Source organism: Achroia grisella, unplaced genomic scaffold, assembly GCF_030625045.1.
Source record: "Achroia grisella isolate CSIRO2021 unplaced genomic scaffold, CSIRO_AGI_Agris_v1 utg1847, whole genome shotgun sequence".
In the NCBI taxonomy this organism is placed as follows: domain Eukaryota; kingdom Metazoa; phylum Arthropoda; class Insecta; order Lepidoptera; family Pyralidae; genus Achroia; species Achroia grisella.
The window spans coordinates 82,671-105,977 of NW_026712687.1; the positions used below are offsets into that span (position 1 = coordinate 82,671).

At 33.0% G+C, this 23,307-nt stretch overlaps 1 protein-coding gene across 1 annotated transcript in view; it reads right to left on the reverse strand.

Moving 5' to 3' along the window:
* Window positions 1-522: 522 nt before the first annotated feature.
* LOC131841543 (uncharacterized) overlaps window positions 523-23,307 on the reverse strand; it is a 148,025-nt gene continuing 125,240 nt past the window's right edge. Inside the window, exons 3-15 of the mRNA XM_059189857.1 lie at window positions 13,709-14,067; window positions 12,046-12,249; window positions 11,560-11,664; window positions 10,979-11,153; window positions 10,552-10,662; window positions 9,836-9,937; window positions 9,370-9,540; window positions 8,834-8,975; window positions 8,117-8,274; window positions 7,581-7,694; window positions 7,214-7,303; window positions 6,096-6,206; window positions 523-5,304 (exon numbers count right to left, since the gene is read on the reverse strand). Coding sequence (XP_059045840.1) covers window positions 4,946-5,304; window positions 6,096-6,206; window positions 7,214-7,303; window positions 7,581-7,694; window positions 8,117-8,274; window positions 8,834-8,975; window positions 9,370-9,540; window positions 9,836-9,937; window positions 10,552-10,662; window positions 10,979-11,153; window positions 11,560-11,664; window positions 12,046-12,249; window positions 13,709-14,067 — 2,201 coding nt within the window. The 3' untranslated portion in view covers window positions 523-4,945. The remainder of the gene's footprint in view (window positions 5,305-6,095; window positions 6,207-7,213; window positions 7,304-7,580; window positions 7,695-8,116; window positions 8,275-8,833; window positions 8,976-9,369; window positions 9,541-9,835; window positions 9,938-10,551; window positions 10,663-10,978; window positions 11,154-11,559; window positions 11,665-12,045; window positions 12,250-13,708; window positions 14,068-23,307) is intronic.

The following is a 23,307-nucleotide window of genomic DNA, read 5'->3' on the forward strand; positions in this document are numbered from 1 at the left end:
TGCTTCTTCCTGAAATCCTTGCTTCGATGGTCCTTCACTACTTATAACCAGCATCCACAGTCCACTTAACGTATAATCATTGGTGCCCATTTCTCCAATCACAGAAAAATATATATATAGTATTTTTTAATCTAATATTGTAGCATTTATATATAAATCTATATTAGACTTGTTTAAATTGTAACATTACATTACAGTAGGTATTGTTGTAATAACGGGCCAGTGCGTTATTAAAGATTTAATATTGAATCCTCTATTAAATGTACATAGCGTATATTATCTTGTTATAAATTTCCCTCCATCTGAGGGTCTTTGCTTCGATGCTACGCTTCGTTGGTCTTTTACGCACTCGCAGCGGAATTAATTTTATTAAAACACTACCCGATTAGCTAAAACCTACCCTACATTCAGGCAACTTAAGGTCCATTCTCTAATATCCATACATTTCATGAGAAACATAAAATTAAAGCATCGTAGATTCACAAATGTAAAGTCCAGATATTTTTATATCGTTTATTTGGTATACGAGTTTCCATAAACACATGTTGAATGAATATATGGTTTCTGTACATTCAATATCAAAGTAAACAATAATGTATATTAATAAATGTAAATATATATATATTATGATCTATTAAATTATGTATTTGGCACCGAGATGCGACACAGTAGTGTCGATATGGACGCTACAAAACTTACCAAGTGATTTACAATTGAATATATTTAGCATTACGCAATCAATATGTTTGCCTAGTATTTGACTCGCGAATTAAAAAAACAAAAACTAATAAAGTCAAATAAACGGGTTTTAACATAAATAATATTGTGGTAAATCAAGATAAACCTCTCTCAATGTAACAATGTCTATAAAATGTACGAAATACGTAAGTTTAAAAATAGGGCTGTTAATTTACAACAGAAAAATGTAATAGTTGAGTTTATTACTAACTCTTTTCAATTGAAGTATGTAGACGAATTGGACGGTAATTTGATTAATAAAATTGTTTGAAAACCAAATTATACTTGTATACAAAATTTCAGTACAACTAATTGAGTTGTAATAATTACCCGAACAAATATATTAAATGTTGCAACAGATAATAAAGACGATATTAATGAATTTTATAGTACTAGCTGCGACTTATTTTCTTATATAGTGGCCTATCTATCTTTATACCAAAATTCATTAAAATTGGTTCTGCGGTTTAGTCGTAAAGGCGTAACAGACGCACGACAGAATAGCTCGCAGATGGATGATTTTTTTCCTAGTTACTTGACATATTGTTATATTTTGGATTATTCACTCAATATCCTCATAATTTAGAGCCTACGTTTTATTTTAATTTAGAAGCTATATTATGGCAAAGCATAATTGAAATCTATTCAGTAATTTTTGCGTGAAAGAGTAACAAACATCCATACGTACAAACTTTCGCGTTTATAATATTAGTAAGGACGTTACAAAGAGTCACTTAAATTATCGTTTTCTATTTAATTTCTCAAAAAGAGTTGAAAGAACAATTATTTCTATTGTAAAGTTATGACCACATATAATCTTTCAACACTGATTACTTATTCATAGTATTTTTGAGGGGTTGTTGTAGACATTTGTTATTTTCATTTCAGGTGCTTTATTTACTGAATTGATGAAAATGTATTTGCTTTACTGTACACCTTGTACTATTAAATATTCATCTACCGAAGGTGACAAATTGAATTTTAGAATCGACTTTTCATATGTCACTGGTATCAAATATTGGAATTAATTAAAAAATAATACTCATTAATGACAAGTTAAATTTTGTAAATTTAAAGTAAGTTATGTTAGTCTATAATTTGATATAAATTTATGAATATTTTACAGGTTTAAACAGTTCAAAACTTCATCCAGAAATAGACTTCAGACCTGTTAGATTTGGTAGACATAAAATCAATACAAAAGTAAACTATTCAGATAATAATAAAATAATTTCGATTGGTTTAGAATTGGAATAGTTATTATAACCATAAAAAGACAGTAAAATTGAGAACTTTATAGTTTTTAATGAAGAAAAAACGATAATAATGGCAAACATATTGATTATGAAACACGAATGGTATTATATCGTTCAATTAAATTTAAAGGAGGTGCGGGGGCCGCGGAGCTTTCAATCACAGTGTAAGCAAAAACAAAAGAAATATCAACTATATATGAAAGGAAAGCAAATAGAATAAATACTGTTATAAAAGATTGAAGAAATTAAAAAGAAATTTATCTGAACTCCAAACTAGTACAGAAGAAGTTTATTCATTTAAATATTGTACAAAAAGGCGGATATATTATAATAATATTGTGTTATATATGATTAGAACATTTTCTATTATTTTTACTTACACTGTGCTAATGTAGTGAATATTTGGGCAAACAACCCTGTACACACACATTTAATATAATAAATAGATTCAAAAATGTATTATTTAATTTAATTACTGGTACAAATTCCAAATTGCAATGTAAACTACGTTCGAATTTCAATAATAAAGTAGAAGAATACGATAGATGTACTAAGAATTTAGAAGAAGAACTTAATTTAGAAGTTTCTACGAAAAATACTTAGAAAGAAAAAGAAAGTGGAACAATAATTGTTGTAAGGTATAGTGATCACACACGACGGCGTAATATACTCGTGAGCAAAGGCTCCAAATATTCAGACAAATTGAAGAAGTAAACATGAAGAATACTCAAAATAAATAACTATAAGAAGGAAGTGATAGTATAGCATTGTTAGTATAAAAAGATCTCGTTATTGGGATTTCTAATACAATTCTAATAATGTATTTTGATGACGTACCTAAGGGAAGTTTTGGAAATTCTAAGATATTTCTAAAAATGTTAATGTTTGAAATTAAAAAAATACATTACTATAGGATTTAGAAAATTATAAAAGGTATATTAAAAAGAGGAATGCTAGAGGTTTTTTATCTAATGTGATTTGATGAAATCCATAGGAATGATGGAGAATGAAAACGCCGGTAGTCAGAGGGATCTACGTAGCTCCTTATCTATCTACGAATTCCGCATTGGACGGATTATTACTTCCACATATCCAGGTACTTAAACAAAACTTTGTATCAATATACACTTTTTCGAAAAATCATTGTACAATTGACCATACGTTTAGATATACAAAAATACATCTCACTACCATCTAATTAAACTAACGATTTATGGTTAAATTCTCATGATAAACTCTCGGCCCGCGACGCTCCCGCGCCTCTTCTGTTATCACAATTCTTAACAACAACAACGACTCGTACTCGTGCGTTTCCATCAATCATGGTATAATATTTTTTATTATATTCTCGTTTTAGTTTGCAACTGTAAAATAATTTATATATATGAAATGTTTAATAATAGTAACAAAGGAAAGCGTTGGATTAATTTTGTCAATCATTTTATCTGCGACCTTTAAAAGGTTATTTATTTCTTAATTTTTAGTCATGTATGCATTTAAAGTAACAAATATAATTAACTGATTTATGGAAACGCACAACTTTACACTTCTAATATAAAACTACAGAAAATATAAGATGATGTTAAAGGACATGGTGATAAAGTAAATAAAAACGCAATCTAATAGAAAACTAACCACCGATAACATTTTAACATCAAACATGAGATAAAATTTACACTTATGCACTAAAAAGATTGTTGCAAAAATTGTGGTAGCAAATGTCATTCATACAAAACTTCGCCCGATCTAAACGGGCATCTAAAATTGACATCGAAATTTACATGATTCAGTTTAAGCTATGATACATAATGTTTATATTTATTTATTTATTAAGAATTTGACATCTATATATAAAATATATGCTTAGTTTGGATTTTAATCACGGTATTTATATTTAACAACGACATCATTTACTTAATCGTCTCCAATACATTTAGGGTTTTTATAGTTAATATTAAATTTAACTGTTTCTCAATCATTAAAATGTAAATACCGTGATGGGTTGGCTGTAACACTAGCATTAGACCCATCCAAACTTACATTTTTATCATATAATACTAAATTTCAATTGGTGTTCACATTACACAAATCTTCACATATCAATACGCTATAAACTTAAAATCATATTTTAATCCAATATAATAAAAATCTATTTTAAAATATCAACAATTTGGCACGATCGCTTCCTGTTTTCTTAAATATTCACTATAAAATAAATAACAAGGAAATTGGAATATTAGGGAAATAAATAGAAGGACAGGAAAATATGTTCGCTGCGATTTTTATATTGAAATTACAATAATATTAAACAAAATTGTAAATAAAAGAAGACTTATACATAAACAAACAAGGTATTATTTGAATGAAACATTGTTACATTATTTGGAAACAATTTCAATGTTCTAATATTAAGTTACACTTTTATAGTCGTATTCATTAATATTACTGTATTACATTTCTTATTAATAATATTATTATAAATATAAATGGCGGTTTACATACTATTAATACTGAATCAGCATTGGTAATATCGCAACGAACACCGCAATATTAAGAGATAAGTAGGTACACTAGTATAACAAATTACGGTAGAGTACTACGAAGTCTAAAGTATAGACAGCAGGCTGTCTTAATATATTAATAATATAACGTCTATCCGACAGATATTTATCAGACACTTGATTAGTAAGAAAATACATCAAATAATATAAAGAGGATGATATTTTATACTTTGCTTTTTATAGAATTCATTAATAAAACATTTGAAGGTGACACAGGGATCAACAATGGAGGAAAAGTTAAAAGAATATAAAAGATCCTCTTTATATTGAATGATAACGTGTCTCATTCAACAGATAATAGGAATTCGATATCAATCGTTGTTCTGAGAAATGCGAATTCGACTCACCTATAATATTCTCGATTAAAACCACTGTCAAAGACGTGAGTTCTCAACGAAGTAATAGCGCAGATAGAAGTAGGAGTAACTGAGGGTGAAGTGATACTGCATCATCGTGCAATGCACGGACTGTGTGCCTTGCTGGAGCAGGTGATGGGAGCGGTGCTCGACGAGGAAACACAGCAACAGCACCTGCTCCAGTGGTTGCAGCTACGCACCAAACCTCATCAGGTTCTGCGACGTGCAGGACTGCTCTCCAGCAGTGTTGGGCTAGATCTGGATTGAGGGATGCGCGAGTTGCGATACCTGCTCGGAGCCAAATTACACGAACTCCTCTACCGCAAGCACCACATTCGAGACGCCAGCCTCCTGCTGCTGGCTCTGCACTTAAGGCTGTTGCAGTCGCCCCACCTACATGACAAGATAAATCTTTGTAATATATATATATATTTTTTATTTATATTATTAAGTAACAATTTACATTGTGTTTGAAATTATACATCAACACTATAAAAAATATTGTTCCAGCAGAAACCTGTACTTAAAAAGTTTCCAATTGTGTATTGTCTTTAAACTGTTGGGCAAAGAGATTGAAATTAACATTCATACTACAAACTTGTCTTTTAGTTATGTGTGATTATCTACAAGATTGTTTTCAATTACATTTAATGAATTATTGCTATTTGTTAATTTTTCATTTAATATATTATTATTGTAATCTCATGCTTTATTACCGTTAAGTAGAGGAAAACATTATTGGTCTATAATATCTTGATGTACTGAATTTTTGATTCATTTTATTACTTTTAAACATCACTCATTAATCCTCAAATTACTAATGTAATATACATCTTTAAAATATCGCAAATTTAATCGCTATAGTCATCTACTTGGATTTGTCAACCAAAACTTTTTAACAATTGGTGTATTAAATAAATGGTAGTTCATTAAAGTTTGTATCTGGCCATAGTTTTTCAATATTCAAGCACCTATATACACGTTGAATTCATTCATGTTACACGTTTCTTATCAAGTTCATATTACAACTTACATGCACTTTCTTAATTTTGTTCTTTATTCTTTCTTATTTTCTTGCCTTCTCCAATCAAGTACAACAGATATATAAATAGTAAGTTGTCTATTCCTATTCAAACGTCGGATTTCTTAAGCAGATCTATATAATAATATTCTATGTAACTCACCCGTTACTCTTAAAGTAACTCTTTTCAGTTCACGCAATCGCTTGAGGTCAGGCGCACGGGTACCGACACATCGGTACTCGCCTCCCTCTTGATAAAGAGCATCTTTTATACCTGAGAAAATGGGAAAATATATAATATCCGTACAATTTCGCTAGAGACAGACTTTGAATTAGTCATAAGAGACATGGCAGTAAAATTAAAGATTAGGCATAATATCTTAGTCCTCGAAAATAGCAAGCCTGTGGTACCTCGGGTATCGAAAGCTGCATTAGCAGGCTCCTACCAGCTATGGCTGGGCAGGGAGATAAATACGAGAGCTGAAAGTGTTAACGTACTCGTACGTCGGCAAAGGTCGCTTAAATCTACACCCGGGTCAAAATTCCGGAACTGCCCGGAATTTCTCTCTGCCATGGATTCACCCAGACGGTGAAACCATGGAATGCTAAGTTAGTCTTTAATTTTTAGAGGCGCACGTAATGCCCCTAATGTAATGTTGTAACCAGCAGATGGGCCGTTTGCTAGTTTGCCACGGTCATGGTGTAAAATAAATAATATTGCCTTCGCTGGTCTATCGGTATAGGACCCCGCTTTTGAATTCGTGAGTACGATTTTTTGTAAAGGCCTGGGTGTTTTCTATGTATATTATGTATGTATATGCAAAATTTATATCAGTTGTCTAGTACCCATAACACAGCAATAGAAATAGAAATAATCTTTTTTAAAATAAACTTAACATAAGCACTTTTGAATAGTCAAGTTTTCTTATTCTACCGCTCATTCGGAATGCAGACTCATCACAAGAAGAATGAGCACGAAACTTGTGTGTTGCTCACAAACTCTGCTTACCGTGGGACTAGATGACGCTGTGTTAATTGACCAGCATTATATATTTATTTATTAACTAGCTGACCCGCGACTACGTCTGCATCATTATATTTCGCCCAATTTACATAATATCTTTTTAAATTATAGCCTATGTGTGACTGTAAAGTTTCATCAAAATCCGTTTAGTAGTTTTTGCATGAAAGAGTAACAAACATCCATCCATGCTTACAAACTTTCGTATTTATAATATTAGTAAGATATCTGCAAGTACCTTAACTATCATTGACACTTACCTAAGACACCGTGAGCGTGTTGAGAGCCAGCTGGTGCCCACGTTTCACTTGAATTCCCCACAACTCGTCTCCACCAGCACCCTACACTGCCTGAATAAACATGATCATTATTATTAGAAACAAAATGTACCCAGCATTTTCTATTGACGGCCTCAGCGTTCTAGCTATTTAGCACACCGCTATATTTCCGATGGTCACATGTTCGATTGCATGCACGGTAAAAAAAAATTGTATTCATGAGTATGATTGTTCTTATCGTCCGGATATTTTCTTAGTAGATATTAATATTATACAAAATAACAAAAAACAAAGTTACAAATTGATTAAATTAATATATTTATAATTGGTTTGTTTGTTAAATGTTTACCTTTAGGACAGTGCAGTTGAACATTTCCACCAAGAGGAACATCCACCTTCTGATGGTCAGGCTCCTCAGCCTCAGCATCAGGTTCGGTAGCTGTTTCTATATTTTCTTCAGCTGCTATTCAAAACGTATATACTGATTAAATAAATCTTGAAAAGTTGTCTGTGTCAAATACATAATTGATATTATTATTATTAATTAACTAGCTGATACCCCCGCAACTTCACCTATATCATACTTACTTGACATTTATTATTGTATTTTGCCCTATTTAAATAATGTCTTTAAACTAACCTATCGTGGATCAGGGTAAAGTGATTCCGTAAGTAGTTGGTGGTAAGTGGTTCCGTATCTATTGCTGAAAATTGTTTTATAATCCGTTGTGTAGTTTATAAGATCGAAGTGTAAATTAATAATATTTAGCACTCCTTCACTATATAAGGTAAAAGTGTGCGAAATTTCATACTCACCTATCCGCGTAATTTTCGTTAAAAGAGGAACAAAGTTTTTCCTTTACGTATTAATGTAATGATACTCACCTAAAACATTTAGATAATATCCTATAGATGAGTATTCAGCATCAAGCCAAGTGGCCCGACAGCGATACCATCCAGCATGGGTTGCACGTAATGTCGCCCATCGAAGTGTGGCTGAACCACGGGCTGTCTCGTCGCCAGCTTCTAACGGTGGTGGAGAACTATTCCAAAGAAGAATAAAATTACTTAGTTAATTAGATGTATATGTAAATATAAATACACACAGTTTATGTAATTGTAATTGGAATGACAAATGAACTGACAGACCACCTGGTGCTAATAATAACTTAGAACAATACACAGCACCGTCTAGTCCCAAGCTAAGTAGATCTTGTTTTATAGGTACTAGATAACTGAGATAAATGCTTAGATACATATTTTTGTAAATACATAAATAATGTTCGTAGAAAACACTCAGACCGATGCAAACAATCATACTCTTGAATACAAATGTTTGCACCCTTCGGAAACCACCAAGAAAGTAATGCGGTGAGCTAAACCGCAAGACCACCAAGTTAAATTCAGCACGTCATATTATGTAGAATGGTTATTTTTAAATTACAATGTTAAATTAGAATGTTATAAAAATATCTCGTTCCTATAATACAAGCTCTGCTTAATTTTGAAGTAGAAGGCACTGTGTGCACTGTACATGTTATTATTGTAGTGTTTGGTAATGTTAAAAAAATGTAACCAAGACTAAACAATAACGATTATTACCTTGTAGGATCAGCATCATCTCGCAACCACCAAGCTCTAGCAGGTGGATTGGCATCAACATCACATCGCAAAGCAGCAGCACCTCCAGCGGATAAGGATATACCAAATCCGGGCCATCGTGATATAACAAAAGATGGAGGATCTACGGGAAAAAATATTTATCATCTATCTATAAACCATAGAGTGATGACAATGTAACAACCCCAGATGTTGTAAGAATACACTAGATGACAAAAGCACAAATCGTGTAAGAAAAGCTTGAAATACCATTTAGAAAAAAAACTAGTGCATTTTCTTTTATTAAAAGAAATTTTAAGGATAATAAAGCTATAATGAATATTCTTTCTCAATCACCACATGAAGAATTTAATGCAAACACGTATCTGAAGCTTGCTACTAAGACCATATTTTTTTTGTAAAAGTGAACAAATTATCAACAACTTCTGATAAAAACGTTGGTATACCTCAGGGTACACATGTACAACCTTAACTTTTAAAGTTAATATTAATAAATAATAATTTTTCTGAACACTTACAAGTTACATGTATTTCTAATTTAGCGGTTATAGGATCTGATGCTGGCGTGGGATTTGCTGGTATTGAGGCAACAGATAATATTGGACTTCTCTGTCGGGCTTCGCATTGTAATGTTGCATTATGCAACTCCCTAGCTGCGGTTACTACGACGTGAGATGAAGACATACCCTCTGTTTGGAAAAAAATATTTTAATTATTTAACTGTACACAAAAATATTTTATTTAATAAAATACTAACACTGTCATTAACAATACCTACTAAAAATGAAACAACATGAACAAATAAACGGAAGAAACAAAACCTCAACATCTGCTTCAACATTGTCCATTAAGAGTGGTAAGATGCTCATTAAATAAATGACAGTACAATTAGAAATAAAAAAATTTACTAACATGCGACAATTATTGTAATTGTTTTATTATAAATAGAATACCAATAATCACATACAAATACACAGTACTGACCTATTGAATAATTTGTGTGATATATTCGTAGATACGGACGGTGATCCAACGTTGGCTCTAAAGCTAGCAGCCTCCATGAGAGATCAGGCGGCGGTACTCCGCCTAGCCAATATAAATAAAACAATCAGTAATTTGTAATAGATAAAACATAAAATGACCTACGCATGATGTGACCGATTTTAACAAATAGGGATGTGGATGGTTGGGATAGTCAAGCTGACATGTCGGTGTTGAGTCAAGTGCGTGATAGAGATATTTTGATAGCTATTTGATAATAAGTGAGCAGATATTGGATGAGAATTAAATTCAAAGTTGTCAGGTTGGATAGTATTCGACTCAAGGCTCAACCGCTTGGCAGAACGCTATATTGTCCCTACACAGTTTTATATTAGTACTAATATATTTTATCTACAAGTGGAAAGACAAAGATACAAAACCATACATACAGAATTTTTACATGAGTAATCATAGATTGTAGAAGTAAACAAATGCCAATTGTAACAAATTAAATTAATTAAATCTTATGTTAAGAAAAAGTACTGCTAGTGTTTTAACTGCACGTAAAATTTGTCATTATGAAGGACTAAGGTTTCATGCCTTCAGAGTCTATCATGCTTTAGCTAGTTTTACTGTTATAGCTGACCCTTCATATTACAACAAAACAATAAAAACAGATATATTAATAAATAATGCATTAATAATTTCTCTTCTCTCACCTTCAGCGACGCATCTCACTTCTAGAACAGTCTTGTCTCTGACAGGCACCCAAGTATTGCCAGCATCTAATCTTCTACCATCGACTGCCAGATAGACAGACCGGACGGGCTCTGTTTTAAAAATAATCTCTATTGTAGTTACTTAAACTTATATTTTCTAAAATAATAAATTTATTTGTTATGTCTAAAATTCAACAGCTTTTGCAATTTCTTTAACATGCATGAGAGAATGGATTATTAAATCAAATCAAATAAAAAATTTATTCATGTAGCACATTTTAGCCGCTTATGAACGAAAAGTTCATCATATAGATTCAAATGAGAAAAATTATGCTTGGATTGAGACTAAATGAAGCGTCATTTAGTCTCAATCCAAGTAACAGAGTTACTAGTATTATCATTGTATAATAGCAAGAATATCTCATACCGTAAATAAGTAATCGCGTAGGTTTCCCGGATATTGTTTTCCCTGCTTTGTCAACTCCTGCACATCTCCAAGCGCCAGAATCACCACGTGTCGCTCTCCCCACTACGAGAGTTTCTCCATCTTTCCACATAGCTTCACCACCTCCATTACCAGATGATGATGGCACGTTCATTTGCTAAGAATTTTAAGATATCTTAATATTTCAATTTCGGGGGAAGGGGATCATTACCATGTCAGCTTGATATTTACGCGATACCTCCTAGAAACTATTGTAATAATATAAATTCCTGGTGAATTTGCCACGATTGGGTAACTAACCTGAACTCATACGAACTCATACTCATCTTATTGTCTATAACAAAATTTGAATTACAATCATTTTTAACTGGGGTTCTAATCTCGGCTCAGGACGTCGTAATTTCGTCGAATCGGATGGAGGGGGGATATGATGTATACTGGGTTGCCGTACGGCAGTGGCAAGGGCAACCAATGAATGAAGTTTTTGCTGCTTTCCATCCAACGACGAGTTAGCGATTCCAGTTATGTACAACAAAATTATTTGTATCTGTTTGTATGCTCACCTCATTGTCCTTATACCATCGAAGGTTAGTAATGTTAATCAGATCGCACGGTATACGTGCCCGTGAGTGTGCTTCTACTAATATATCTCGTTCATTCTTCGGTACCTAAAATATTAAGTCCTTTATTAGATATAGAAATTATTTAATGATCCTTGTTTTATAATGTCATGATATATAGAAATATAGCAATCTATAAAAGAAAACAATTTTATTAAAAAACTGAAGGTCTGAAAAATAAAGAAAAAATGTGTGTAAAATTTGTATCCCAAAACATAACATTTGTTAGGAAAAAGCATATACGTATTATTGTTTCATATATTTTGATAGCAGATTACATATGCTACTTTATTTCCTGCCTGCCTGTGCTAATATGGTGTGGTGTGGTGTGGTATGGTGATCTACAGCTGGTACTGTTTACCATCAAATGGACCGTCAGCTTTTTTGTCATTCCGATCACATAAAACAAAGTTGAGACTAAATTTATACCTGACTTATGGACGGTTGGGCTCGAGGTTGATCGTGGACTGGCATCCGATGTGCATGCTCCTGTGCTGGTCTTATGACGAAGGTATCAACCCTGGATGATGCACGAGGACCTGGTGCTGCACCAGCATCACCAATGGCATCCCGGACCGCCCCTCGTATGTTGAGTATTGTATCACCAGTTTTTACACGGCGATTATTGCTTGGCTGTCATTAAAAAAACATGAAACATATACATATGAATAGAAAATCATTTATTCAAATAAACTTAATTTAAGCACTTTTGAATTGTCAACAATTTTTTTTAATCTACCGCTTATTCGGAAAGCTGTCTCATCACAAGAAGAATAAGCAAGAAACTTGTGTGTTGCTCTTTTAAACAATCCTTGTAAGTTCACATTTTACAAGTCGAAACGTGTGAATACAAACTATCAACCAGCACTAATTTATTTAGGCTCAAATATAAAAACACAATAAGATTAAATCAGTCTAGTCATACGAGCAGACCAGTCCCTTCAAGCAGCACTCGTTCACGAGTATGACGGATGAGCCAGTCATCACTGCGCTCGACCATATTTTAGGGAGCCCAATGACCCGGCCCACCACGCCGCCACATGTCTGGACATTTAGTGAGCATGACTACTCATTCCACTCGACCACGTCACAGCTACAAAAATTACTATATGGTAGTTACAGTATTCGCACTTTACATGAGGATGCATGCGGCAATCAATACAAAAGCCGCTACGCTGTCATATATCAAGAAAGCAGTATGAAAAATAAATTATAACGTTGTCCGCAAATAAACTTATACTTGCTATATATTGCTATCATCTATAAATTCATCTATCCTATAATAGGCTTTTTTACATAACATTTGTTTAATATAAAATTTGAATTGCCTCTCTGTCAGATTTAGCGTAGATTCTGGCAATTTATTATAAAATCTTACGCAATTACCATAAAATGAATTACTAACTTTGTGTAGACGGCATTTAGGTAAAATTAACAAATATTTTTCTTAAACTGGGCTTCTATATCTTCCAAGCACTGAAGTTAAATATGTTAGACATTAATATATTCCATGGAATATTGGCAATGCCAACTTCCGATGCAGCCTAGTTATAGTTAGTATCCCATTTATGTAAGTTGATTGTTCTTTCTGCTATCTAGAAATAGGTACGATGGGACTGTCATCATTACATTTAGTTCACGGAAATCCCAAAAAGAATAAACAAAACAAAATAATCATGATAGTATTTTTTTTCCAAAGTCGTCAGGGTATTTCATATTATTTAAAAAAAATATTCATTTTTGTGATAATATTTTTGTAACCTAATGTACTGAATTAATTATAATGATATCTCCAGACATCTACAACAACTTGACAATGTAAGCCCAGTTTAAGTTAATTCGTACATATCTGGAGGAAATGAAACGTCCTAGAGGAAAAAGAAGGAAGCAAGCGAGCCGTATTATCTAAGATTTCATGCCTTTTATCCTGTAATTTTACTGTCTCATCTCACCATTAAACCGAAACACAGCTTACAAAGCAAGCTGCTTGGGGCTGAAATAAATGAGATTTAGGTACTCACGCAGACGACTTTTTACAAAGGCCGAATCGGCAAATAATTTGTTTTGATAGTAAAGAGTTTTAATTACTTACCTTTGAAGATCTCTCCCACTCCTGTCCACTACTCCTCTTTGTTCTCTCCTCACTACCACTACCTATTGCAACATCTACCTCCCCCCCACTTTGTACCTTAGTTTCGTCATCAGTCTCAATATTACCCAAATCTTCAGGTGTAACAAGTAATCTATTCTCTTCTATACTGGTTTCTAAGTCGTTGTAGGAAAGTTCACTTTTGTCTGGACCTTCGTAAAGGTCCTCGGGTGTGTCTTGAAGTGGGGGATAGAGGGGGGCATCACGGACTAGTTCAGCGGCATCCACCTCGAGGTTGGGTGGTGCTGGAGCCGGTGATCGCTCGGAGCTACTCCATTCGATGCCACCACCGGGGGATAAGCCTGAAAAAAAAATTCAATTAGAGGAATGAAGTTCACCATTGTAGATTTTATACTTCTGTACCTTTGTCTCCCGTATTTATAGTTGTATTGTTAAAAAACGACCTGCCTCGACTTCGCACTGATGTATTTTAAATATTTGAATTTCTCGGCTTGCTCTAGATAATACACTTAAATATATATAAATCTTTGTGGTAGGCCTATGTCCATCATTGGACGTCTTCCGGGCTGCGATGATGATATGTACATTTCAAAAATGACATAAATAATAACATATTCATGGATACAAACGTTTGTGTCGTGCGAGGAATCGAACCCGCGAAGTAAGGAGGTGAGCTAAACCATTAGATCATAGAGGCCGTGGCTTAATGCCCTGATATCATTGATTCTTTGCACATTTTTATATACTTAATTTTATATCAATTTTAAATGTATTTTTTTTTATTTAATATTTTACGGCTCTGGATACAAGTCGTTTTTAGCCCAACATAAAATACAAAACCGTAAAAAAAATTTTAAATGTATTTTCTTTAGAATTGCCATATTTTTATTGTCACATTTCCCTTCATTATAAGTATTTACCATTTTCTCTGCAATGTTTGATTTATATCACGCATGCAGTCCGTCCATACTATCGCCCACACTATTGTTATAATAATATAAGAACTAACACATATATATATATATATATACATAAATAACAACTAGCTGTCCCGGCAAACGCTGTTTTGCCATATAAATTAATAACGCTATAAAAAATAGGGGTTGATGATAGAAGGGTGAAAATTTAGGATTGTATGTATTTTTGTATGTTGTATCATAAAAAAAAAGAAACTAAAAATTTTGTCTAAAAAATAAAAAAAAATTTAGGGATGGACTACCCCTCACATTTAGGGGAATGAAAAATAGATGTTGGCCGATTCTCAGACCTACTCAATACGCTAACAAAATTTCATGAGAATCGGTCAAGCCGTTTCGGAGGAGTATGGGAACGAAAACTGTGACACGAGAATTTTATATATAAGATTATAGACTTCCTAATTAGTACGGTTATAACGTAACAACTGAATAGTAAAAACAGATATATTTTACGTTTTCCTGAATAATAGGATTAGGCGCCGTTTTTTTATTTTAATTAATTCTGTTGAAGCGTATCTTTCCATATATTTGACATTTAAAAATGTTAATTTATAATATTTTCTTATCTAACAAAAATTAAATTAACAACAAGAAACTCCTCTTCGTGTTTTCCGTCGAGAATATTTTCATTACTACATCCTTCGATAATAAACCTTATGTAGTAAAACATAAAGTTCATCTAATAACAACAACGTTTCGACGAAAATATTTATGCCATTAAGATAAAAAAATCTTCAGTATTAAACCTTCTAGTTTAGAACATTAGGCTCATTTCATATTAGCAACGTATATCTATGTAAACGGAAATCTATTAACGAAAATACTTATATATATATAACTTCAGAACAGCTGTACCTATTGGGCTTATACTTTTTTTTATTATTTTTTTAAGGTTTGTATGAAATTTCTCGCGGAAGGGAGAAAAAATGCATTGAGACAATCGTTTTCTATGTTATAACTAAGATAGTTTAGGTTTATTGTATACTAGCTGTGCCCGCGGTTTCACTCGCGTTAAATTCAGTATATAGAAAATATAGCCTTATTTCAATATATGTGTTATTCTAATGCATAGGAAAGCTATATTACTGTAAAGTTTCATCAAAATCCGTTCAGTAGTTTTTGCTTGAAAGTGTAACAAACATTCACACTTACAAATTTTCGCGTTCATAAAATTATTAAGATTAACATTGGTTTCAATAGATGAACTCAAAAAGTAAATATACTTTCTCTTAATATACAGTTACATTTTAGTAAGTAATATAATAATATATCAGGATAAATCACACAACGCCATCTATTCCTAAGCTAAGCAGAGCTTGTGTTATTGTGAGTTTACTTTATTGATTTAATATATTTTTAAGTATAATTTTAAAAGAATATTAACATTTTACACACGGAATGTATAAACTATAAATGTACGAAATTTCATATTTCTCCGTCCGCGCAATTCTTATAAAAAGGGGTACCTACAAAATGTTATCTTCAAGTATATATAAAATATATATTAATCTTGTAAAAACAAAAATAACCAAATTACTCGGCTTTCATCATTATGTAGTCAGAATGCAAAGAAAACATTAGGTCTATTGTAATTCTACTTCAATAACTCACAAACCCGAAGTCGAGGCAAGTAACTAGTTTATATTCTACCATTAGATCAATGAATTTTCTACGAAATACTTTCAAAAGTAAAATTGTCCGTAATTGTAGGGCACTGAATCAACTTGAAGTTCTAACTTGGACTGCAAATTAAAGACGAGCCGTTCAAAAGGCGAACTTATTATAAAGTATATTGAATTATTTCTTAATAAACAGCAAATAAAGTGGGCAACTTTCTAAGCATCTTAACTAAACCCGTGCTTACAATATCAGCGTCCGAAATATCTTATTCCGAAGAAACTTCATGGTTCCTTTGGACTAGTATTTCGGTCGTCTTTCGTTTCGTTACGCGATAATCGGCAGTAACTTTCGTGGTAGACCTACAGGTACTGACCTGACGGTTCGTGCCGACGATGCTCTTGTGCCGTAATAATAATAATAATTTATAATATTAATCATTTATTTTTAATTAATATTTTCATTGTACCCTAACACCTAAACTAAGTTGAAACCCTTACAATTTACAATTTAGGTCCCTTTACAATTTACAATTATTGTAATTACAATTGACTGAAAACACAACAAAAAGAATCAAAATAGATATCACTTAAACTTAACAGGTCATTAGTTACTTGCAGTGTGTGTTGTGTGTGTATGTATTGTATGTGTCTGTGTGTGTATGTGTGTAAGAGAGAGAGAGAGTGAGATATTAATAGTACTAGTATTTCACAGCTTTCATACTCAAAAGGTTTCAGCCATTTCACGTTTCGTTTTCACGTAAAATTCGTGATTTTTTTGTAAATGATAATGGAATGATGCCTCCGCTTGCGCTAACGGTTTACGCTGGCGGGACACCAGTGGAGGATGATAAGATAAACATGAAGTCAGGTCAGTTAGCCCATCGTGGCAAATTCACAAGGAACTTATCACGATGGTTTCGCTGGGGTGTGTGGAGGTCAAACTGACATAGTACATTGTTGGCAATGAAATAGAAATAGAAATAATCTTTATTCAAATAATCTTAATATAAGCACTTTTGAATAGTCACAGTTTTTTTTATTCTACCGCTCATTCGGAAAGCAGACTCATCACAAGAATAATGAGCAAGAAACATGTGTGTAGCTCTTTTAAATAAATATTGTTTTAATTAGATTTACATTATCAATGATTAGGCATGCGACAATCAACATAGAAACCGCTACGCACTTAATCTCTGTTCAATCAGATAACATTGTCATCAATGAGGTCATCAGACCATTTTACTAACCCCATTTCATCCCCTTTCACCATCGTGATTAATTCTTGCTGAATTCTCCACAGTATATAATAACTGATTCTTCACAATCCTATATTCCTTCAGTGGTGCCCCACCAGCGTAACTGTATTAGCGATAGCAGGAAGATTTTATATATATATTTATGTTATTTTTTTTATAGAAAATTATATTTAAAATATTTTGCTTTATATTTATATATCTTTTTTGTACATTTCTCATTTATATTAGTGCACCGCCAACAATCTTTCTCTGCACCACTCATGGTTGCCTGGTAGATAACGCCTCAAGGTATGAAGTCCGCCATATATACTTTGTTTTTGTGCATTAAAGTTAAATAAATAAATAAGATTATTTTTAAGGCGTATAGCACCCACCTTAATAATTCATTAAGAAAAACCTTGTGCGTATACCTTAATATCTAAATGAGATATCCAATCGCTTTAAATTTCAAATTTAATGCGAGCTCCAATAAATTAGATTAAGAAGTTAATCTTTGGAGAAATTTACGTTTTGAGAATGCAAAGGCATATTAAAATTTTGTTACGAAAAACTCTTAGTGCTTTCTGTAATCTATATGTCATAAGTTACTTTCATGTTTATATATTTAATCTTTACTATTGGCCCGCCCCGACTTTGTTTACGAAACTTTATGTAGGAATAAGTATAATAATATCATAATTCACACGGCGCTATGAAGATCCAAGTTAATCGAACTGAAGCTTGTGTTATGAATGCTAGATAACTGATACAAATACATAGATTTTGTAATGATACATAGATTTTATAAATACATACGTATTATACATAGAAAACACCCAGATCGATACAAACAATCATACTCATGAATACAAATGTTTGTGCCGTGCGACGGAGTCGAACCCGCGACCAGAGTATAGGAAAGTAAGATGTATAATAATAATAATTATAATAAATAATCTCAGGACAATTCACACAGCGCCATTTAGACCTAACCTTAAGCTTGACTAGACAACTGATACAAATACATAGACATTTTTTTCGTAAATTCATACCTATCTTTTATTTATACATATATGTAAATAAAATTGGAGTGTCTGTTTGTAATATTGAAATAACCGTTTTTTACTGCATGCATATGAATATAAATACGGTACATATACCAAAATAACATTTTTTTACAATTTTTGTTTGTCTGTCTGTCTGTCTGTCTGTTTGTTTCGGCTAATCTCGGAAATGGCTAGACCGATTTTGACGAGACTTTTTTTGGCAGGTAGCTGACGTAATAAGGAGTAACTTAGGCAACTTTTATTTTAGAAAAATAAAGTTAAATTCCACGCCGACGAAGTCGCGACAAAAGCTAGTTATACATAAAAATGTAATGAAATATAAATTTTGTTTCACGAACAAACATATTTCAAGTATGTATAAATACGGCAGTGATACATTAGTCTACAAGAACCTATATTACCTAAAGAGTAACCGTATAAAAGTTTGTTATATTAAGATCAGAAATATAACAAAAACGTTACACTAAAATCGCATGCTCAGCTGGTTACAAATAAATACAAGTTTCATATTTTAGAGATTTGCTTTTCACCCTGTAATAACCCTTCAAAAATATACAAGAGAAGCTTTCTATGGGGTAACGAAGATGAGGGTGTGTAGGAGATTATTAATTACTGTTGTTTGTCAACTCACAGTTAGGGGCCTTTGAGAAGCAACGATTTGTTCTCAGATGGGAGTAGATTGGTGGTTTCAAGGTAATCATTATAGATTTATATAATTGTTGCAATCGAGGTTACTTTGATCTAACCACAGTAACAGAAAATATAAAGCCCTAATTGAGTTTCTTATTTATGTATTTATTAGAATTAGAGCAAAGTCTATTACTCACTAAACGATTACTTGAATGACGAGCGTGCATGGCAATAGTTGTTCATGCACTGAATTTTCATTTAATGTTAGACATAGACACCTATATAAAAATACATTGTAAATAAACTGGCTTTAAAAAAAAAAGTAATTCAATTTAGTTTCTTGCCAGTTCTTCTCAATTGGATCTATATACCGAACTGGACGGTAGGGAAAAAAAATATACTGTAAAAACTTGACGTTCGTAAGCGGCTAAAATGTCCTACGTGAATAAATGATTTTTGAATTTGAATTTGAATTTATTCTTTTGGATGACGAACTTAATGCCTAATGGCATTCTCTACCAGGCAACCGTCGCGTTGATCAGAGATAATAATAAGTCGGTAAATTTCTCTTTTTAACAGTTCTCTTCTTAACGTAAGCTCTTGACAGTTCTTTTCAATTGTATCTGTGTACTGAATTGGATGGTAGGGAAAAATATTAATACTAATAATAATAATCTCAGGACAATTCACACAGCGCCATCTAGACCCAAGTTAAGCTAGCTAAAGCTTGTGTTATGGGTACTAGATAACTGATACAAATACATAGATTTTTTTCGTAAATACATACATATTATACATAGAAAACACGCAGACCGATACAAACAATACAACACATAGTCATGAATACAAATGTTTGTGCCGTGCGAGGAATCGAACCCGCGAGTAGACCACCCAGGTCGTCAATACATTCATAAAAAAAATTTGATTGGATTTAATTTGAAAATAATGGACTACTTGAATCAATATATAATGATTCCTTACTGGATGCTGTAAATTAAATAAACACTTGGCAAATTTAGGCGTATGCTTAAGAAAGATTTACAAATTTTGCTAAGTTGAAGAGGAAACACCACACCATGGGGTCTAGTGACTCCATTCCCATTACTATAATAGCTAATCTCTTCCCCCCCCCCGCCGCCCCCGCCCCCACCCTAAATTATAAATATTAGGTTAGGAGAACCTACCTTTAAGATGCAATTACTTAAGTATTTATAGGCAATCTAAAACTGTACTATGTACAGTGTACACCACAATCACGTGCATTCACTTCTTTAATATTCGAGCCACGATATTTTCCCGTCGAGCGAGATAATTTAATATCTTTGAGTTGGCAACACTGCTACTTGTGTTAAACTCTGGTAAGGAATAAACATGGCACGCTTGCTACAAGAAAAACATTTAATGCCATTTAAGGAAGCGGGTACTCAACAGTTTTTCTGTTACGATATCAGTTTTAGAGATTCCGGTAATGGATTTTAGATATGATTAACAATCGTAGGTTAGTTCGAAAAGATATGGTATTAAAATAGATAAAATTTTTAGCACGGATCCATAGATTCACTATGCGAGTGCCGGGACCATCGCGTGGCAGGTGATAGAGATACCAAACTAGACCAGATGTGCAGGCCACGCGCCACTTGGTGAAACAGTATTAAGAAGTAGATGGACCAGGACAACCTTACTATACTGACAACCCAGAACAGAGTTATCTGGTACAGATGTACAGGGCGACCCGACCCCAGATAAACTAGGAATATGGGGTGGACAAAGAAGAGATACTTAATATATATAGATAACCACCCAGACCGATACAAACACTCGCTTATGAATACAATGTATGCACCATGTGAAGAATCGAACCCGCGACCCTCGAAAATAAACAGCTAGATCATTAGGTCATTATAAACGCGGAAGTTTGTGAATATAGATGGATGTCTGTTATTCTTTCACGCAAAAACTACATAATGGATTTTAATGAAATTACATTAATATTGCTTACTAGCTACTCGCCCCGGCTTCACCCGGGTATATATGTATTATTCATATAAACCTTCCTCTTGAATCACACTATCTATTTAAAAGAGCCGCTTCAAAATCCGTTGCGTAGTTTTAAAGATTTAAGCATACATAGGGACAGACAGATATCGACAGCGACTTTATTTTATACTATGTAATGATACTAATGATATCAGAATCGAATAGAATAGAATAGAATAGAAAATCATTTATTCAAATAAACTTAATTTAAGCACTTTTGAATAGTCATAACAATTTGTTTTTTTTCTACCACTCGTTCGGAAAGCTGTCTCATCACAAGAAGAACGAGCAAGAAACTTGTGTGTTGCTCTTTTAAATAATCCTTGTAAGTTTACATTTACAAGTCGAAACGTGTGAATACAAACTACCAACAAGCACTAATTTTTTGGGTCAAATATAATCATGCAATAAGATTATATCAGTCGTAGTGATAAGAGCAGACCAGTCCCTACAAATAGCACTCGTTCACGAGTATGACGGATGAGCCAGCCATCACTGCGCTCGACCATATTTTAGGGAGCCCATAGACCCGGCCCACCACGCCGCCACATGTCTGGACATTTTAGTGAGCATGACTACTCATTCCACACGACCACGTCACAGCTACAAAAATTACTATATGGTAGTTACAGTATTCGAATTACAGAATCAGAATAACATATAGGTTATAATTTTCACACGTGTGAAACCGGGGGCACAGCTAGTATTTAATATTAAATAATTAAATTAGATATAACATTACATTGTTTATAATGAGTCTATTGTGTGTGTTGTCTTTATTATCGTGCCATGATGTTTCCTTGTCGCCGATACTAATTAAATATTTCCAAGTTGGGAACATTGCGTCTTGTAAACAATGTTGGGATGGAGGAAAACAATAATTACGTAGGTAGATATTAGGTTGTACACCACTAAACTTCGGCTAATTATTGTATTGATAGATAGATAATAATAATATTTTTTCTTTATATCTTATATATAAAATTCTTGTGTCACAGTTTTCGTTCTCATACTCCTCCGAAACGACTTGACCGATACTCATGAAATTTTGTGAGCGTATTGAGTAGGTCTGAGAATCGGCGAACATCTATTTTTCATCCCCCTAAATGTTAGGGGTAGTCCACCCGTAATTTTTTTTATTTTTTTAAGGCAAAACTAAGTTTGCCGGGACAGCTAGTATATATATATTAGCTGTACCCGCTATACTGACGGATACGACTTTAGTCTGAGGGCACCACTAGGGGTTCGAACCTCGGGTCAGGCCGTCGTAATTTCGATCCCCGTTTGAATTAGACGGGGGATCGATCGGAGGGGGGACGGGGGATCGATCGGAGGGGATATGCGTATGTGTGGGAAAAACTTGGGAGTCTGTGTAATGTTTTTTACTGATTACTGCTAACGTATTTCTTATGTATAATTTAAGAAACATATTAGCATTATGTATTCCTTTTTTATAAACTAAGTACTTCTATAAGTGTGCTCAATTTTCGTACTCCGTCCGCGCAATTTTCTTAAAAAGAGGTACAAAGTTTTTGCTTCATGTATTAATATATAAATAGATTTAAAAAATACTGTTGTTTACTAGGGGTACTGTTATTAATATATATAACTAGCTGTGCCTGCGGTTTCACTCGCGTTATATTTCAATATAAAAATATTACCTACTTATTATTGCCTACGTATTATTTTAATGCATGAACTATATTACTGTAAAGTTTCATCAAAATCCGTTCAGTAGTTTTTGCTTAAAAGAGTAACAAACATCCATATTCACAAACTTTCGCGTTTATATTTATTATTAAGATTAAAAAGTTTACCTGTATAAACAATACGTCAAAATGTAACCTACAAGGAATAAAACATAATAATTTAACGGTAACATTAAATTCTACGCTTATGATTAAGTCATACCGTTTCCCCATTAAACGTGACATTTTATTATTGAAATGTTGGGAACACCGCACCGCGCCGGGACTATTTGCACGAAGTAAACACATGTGGGTAATTATTTTTATT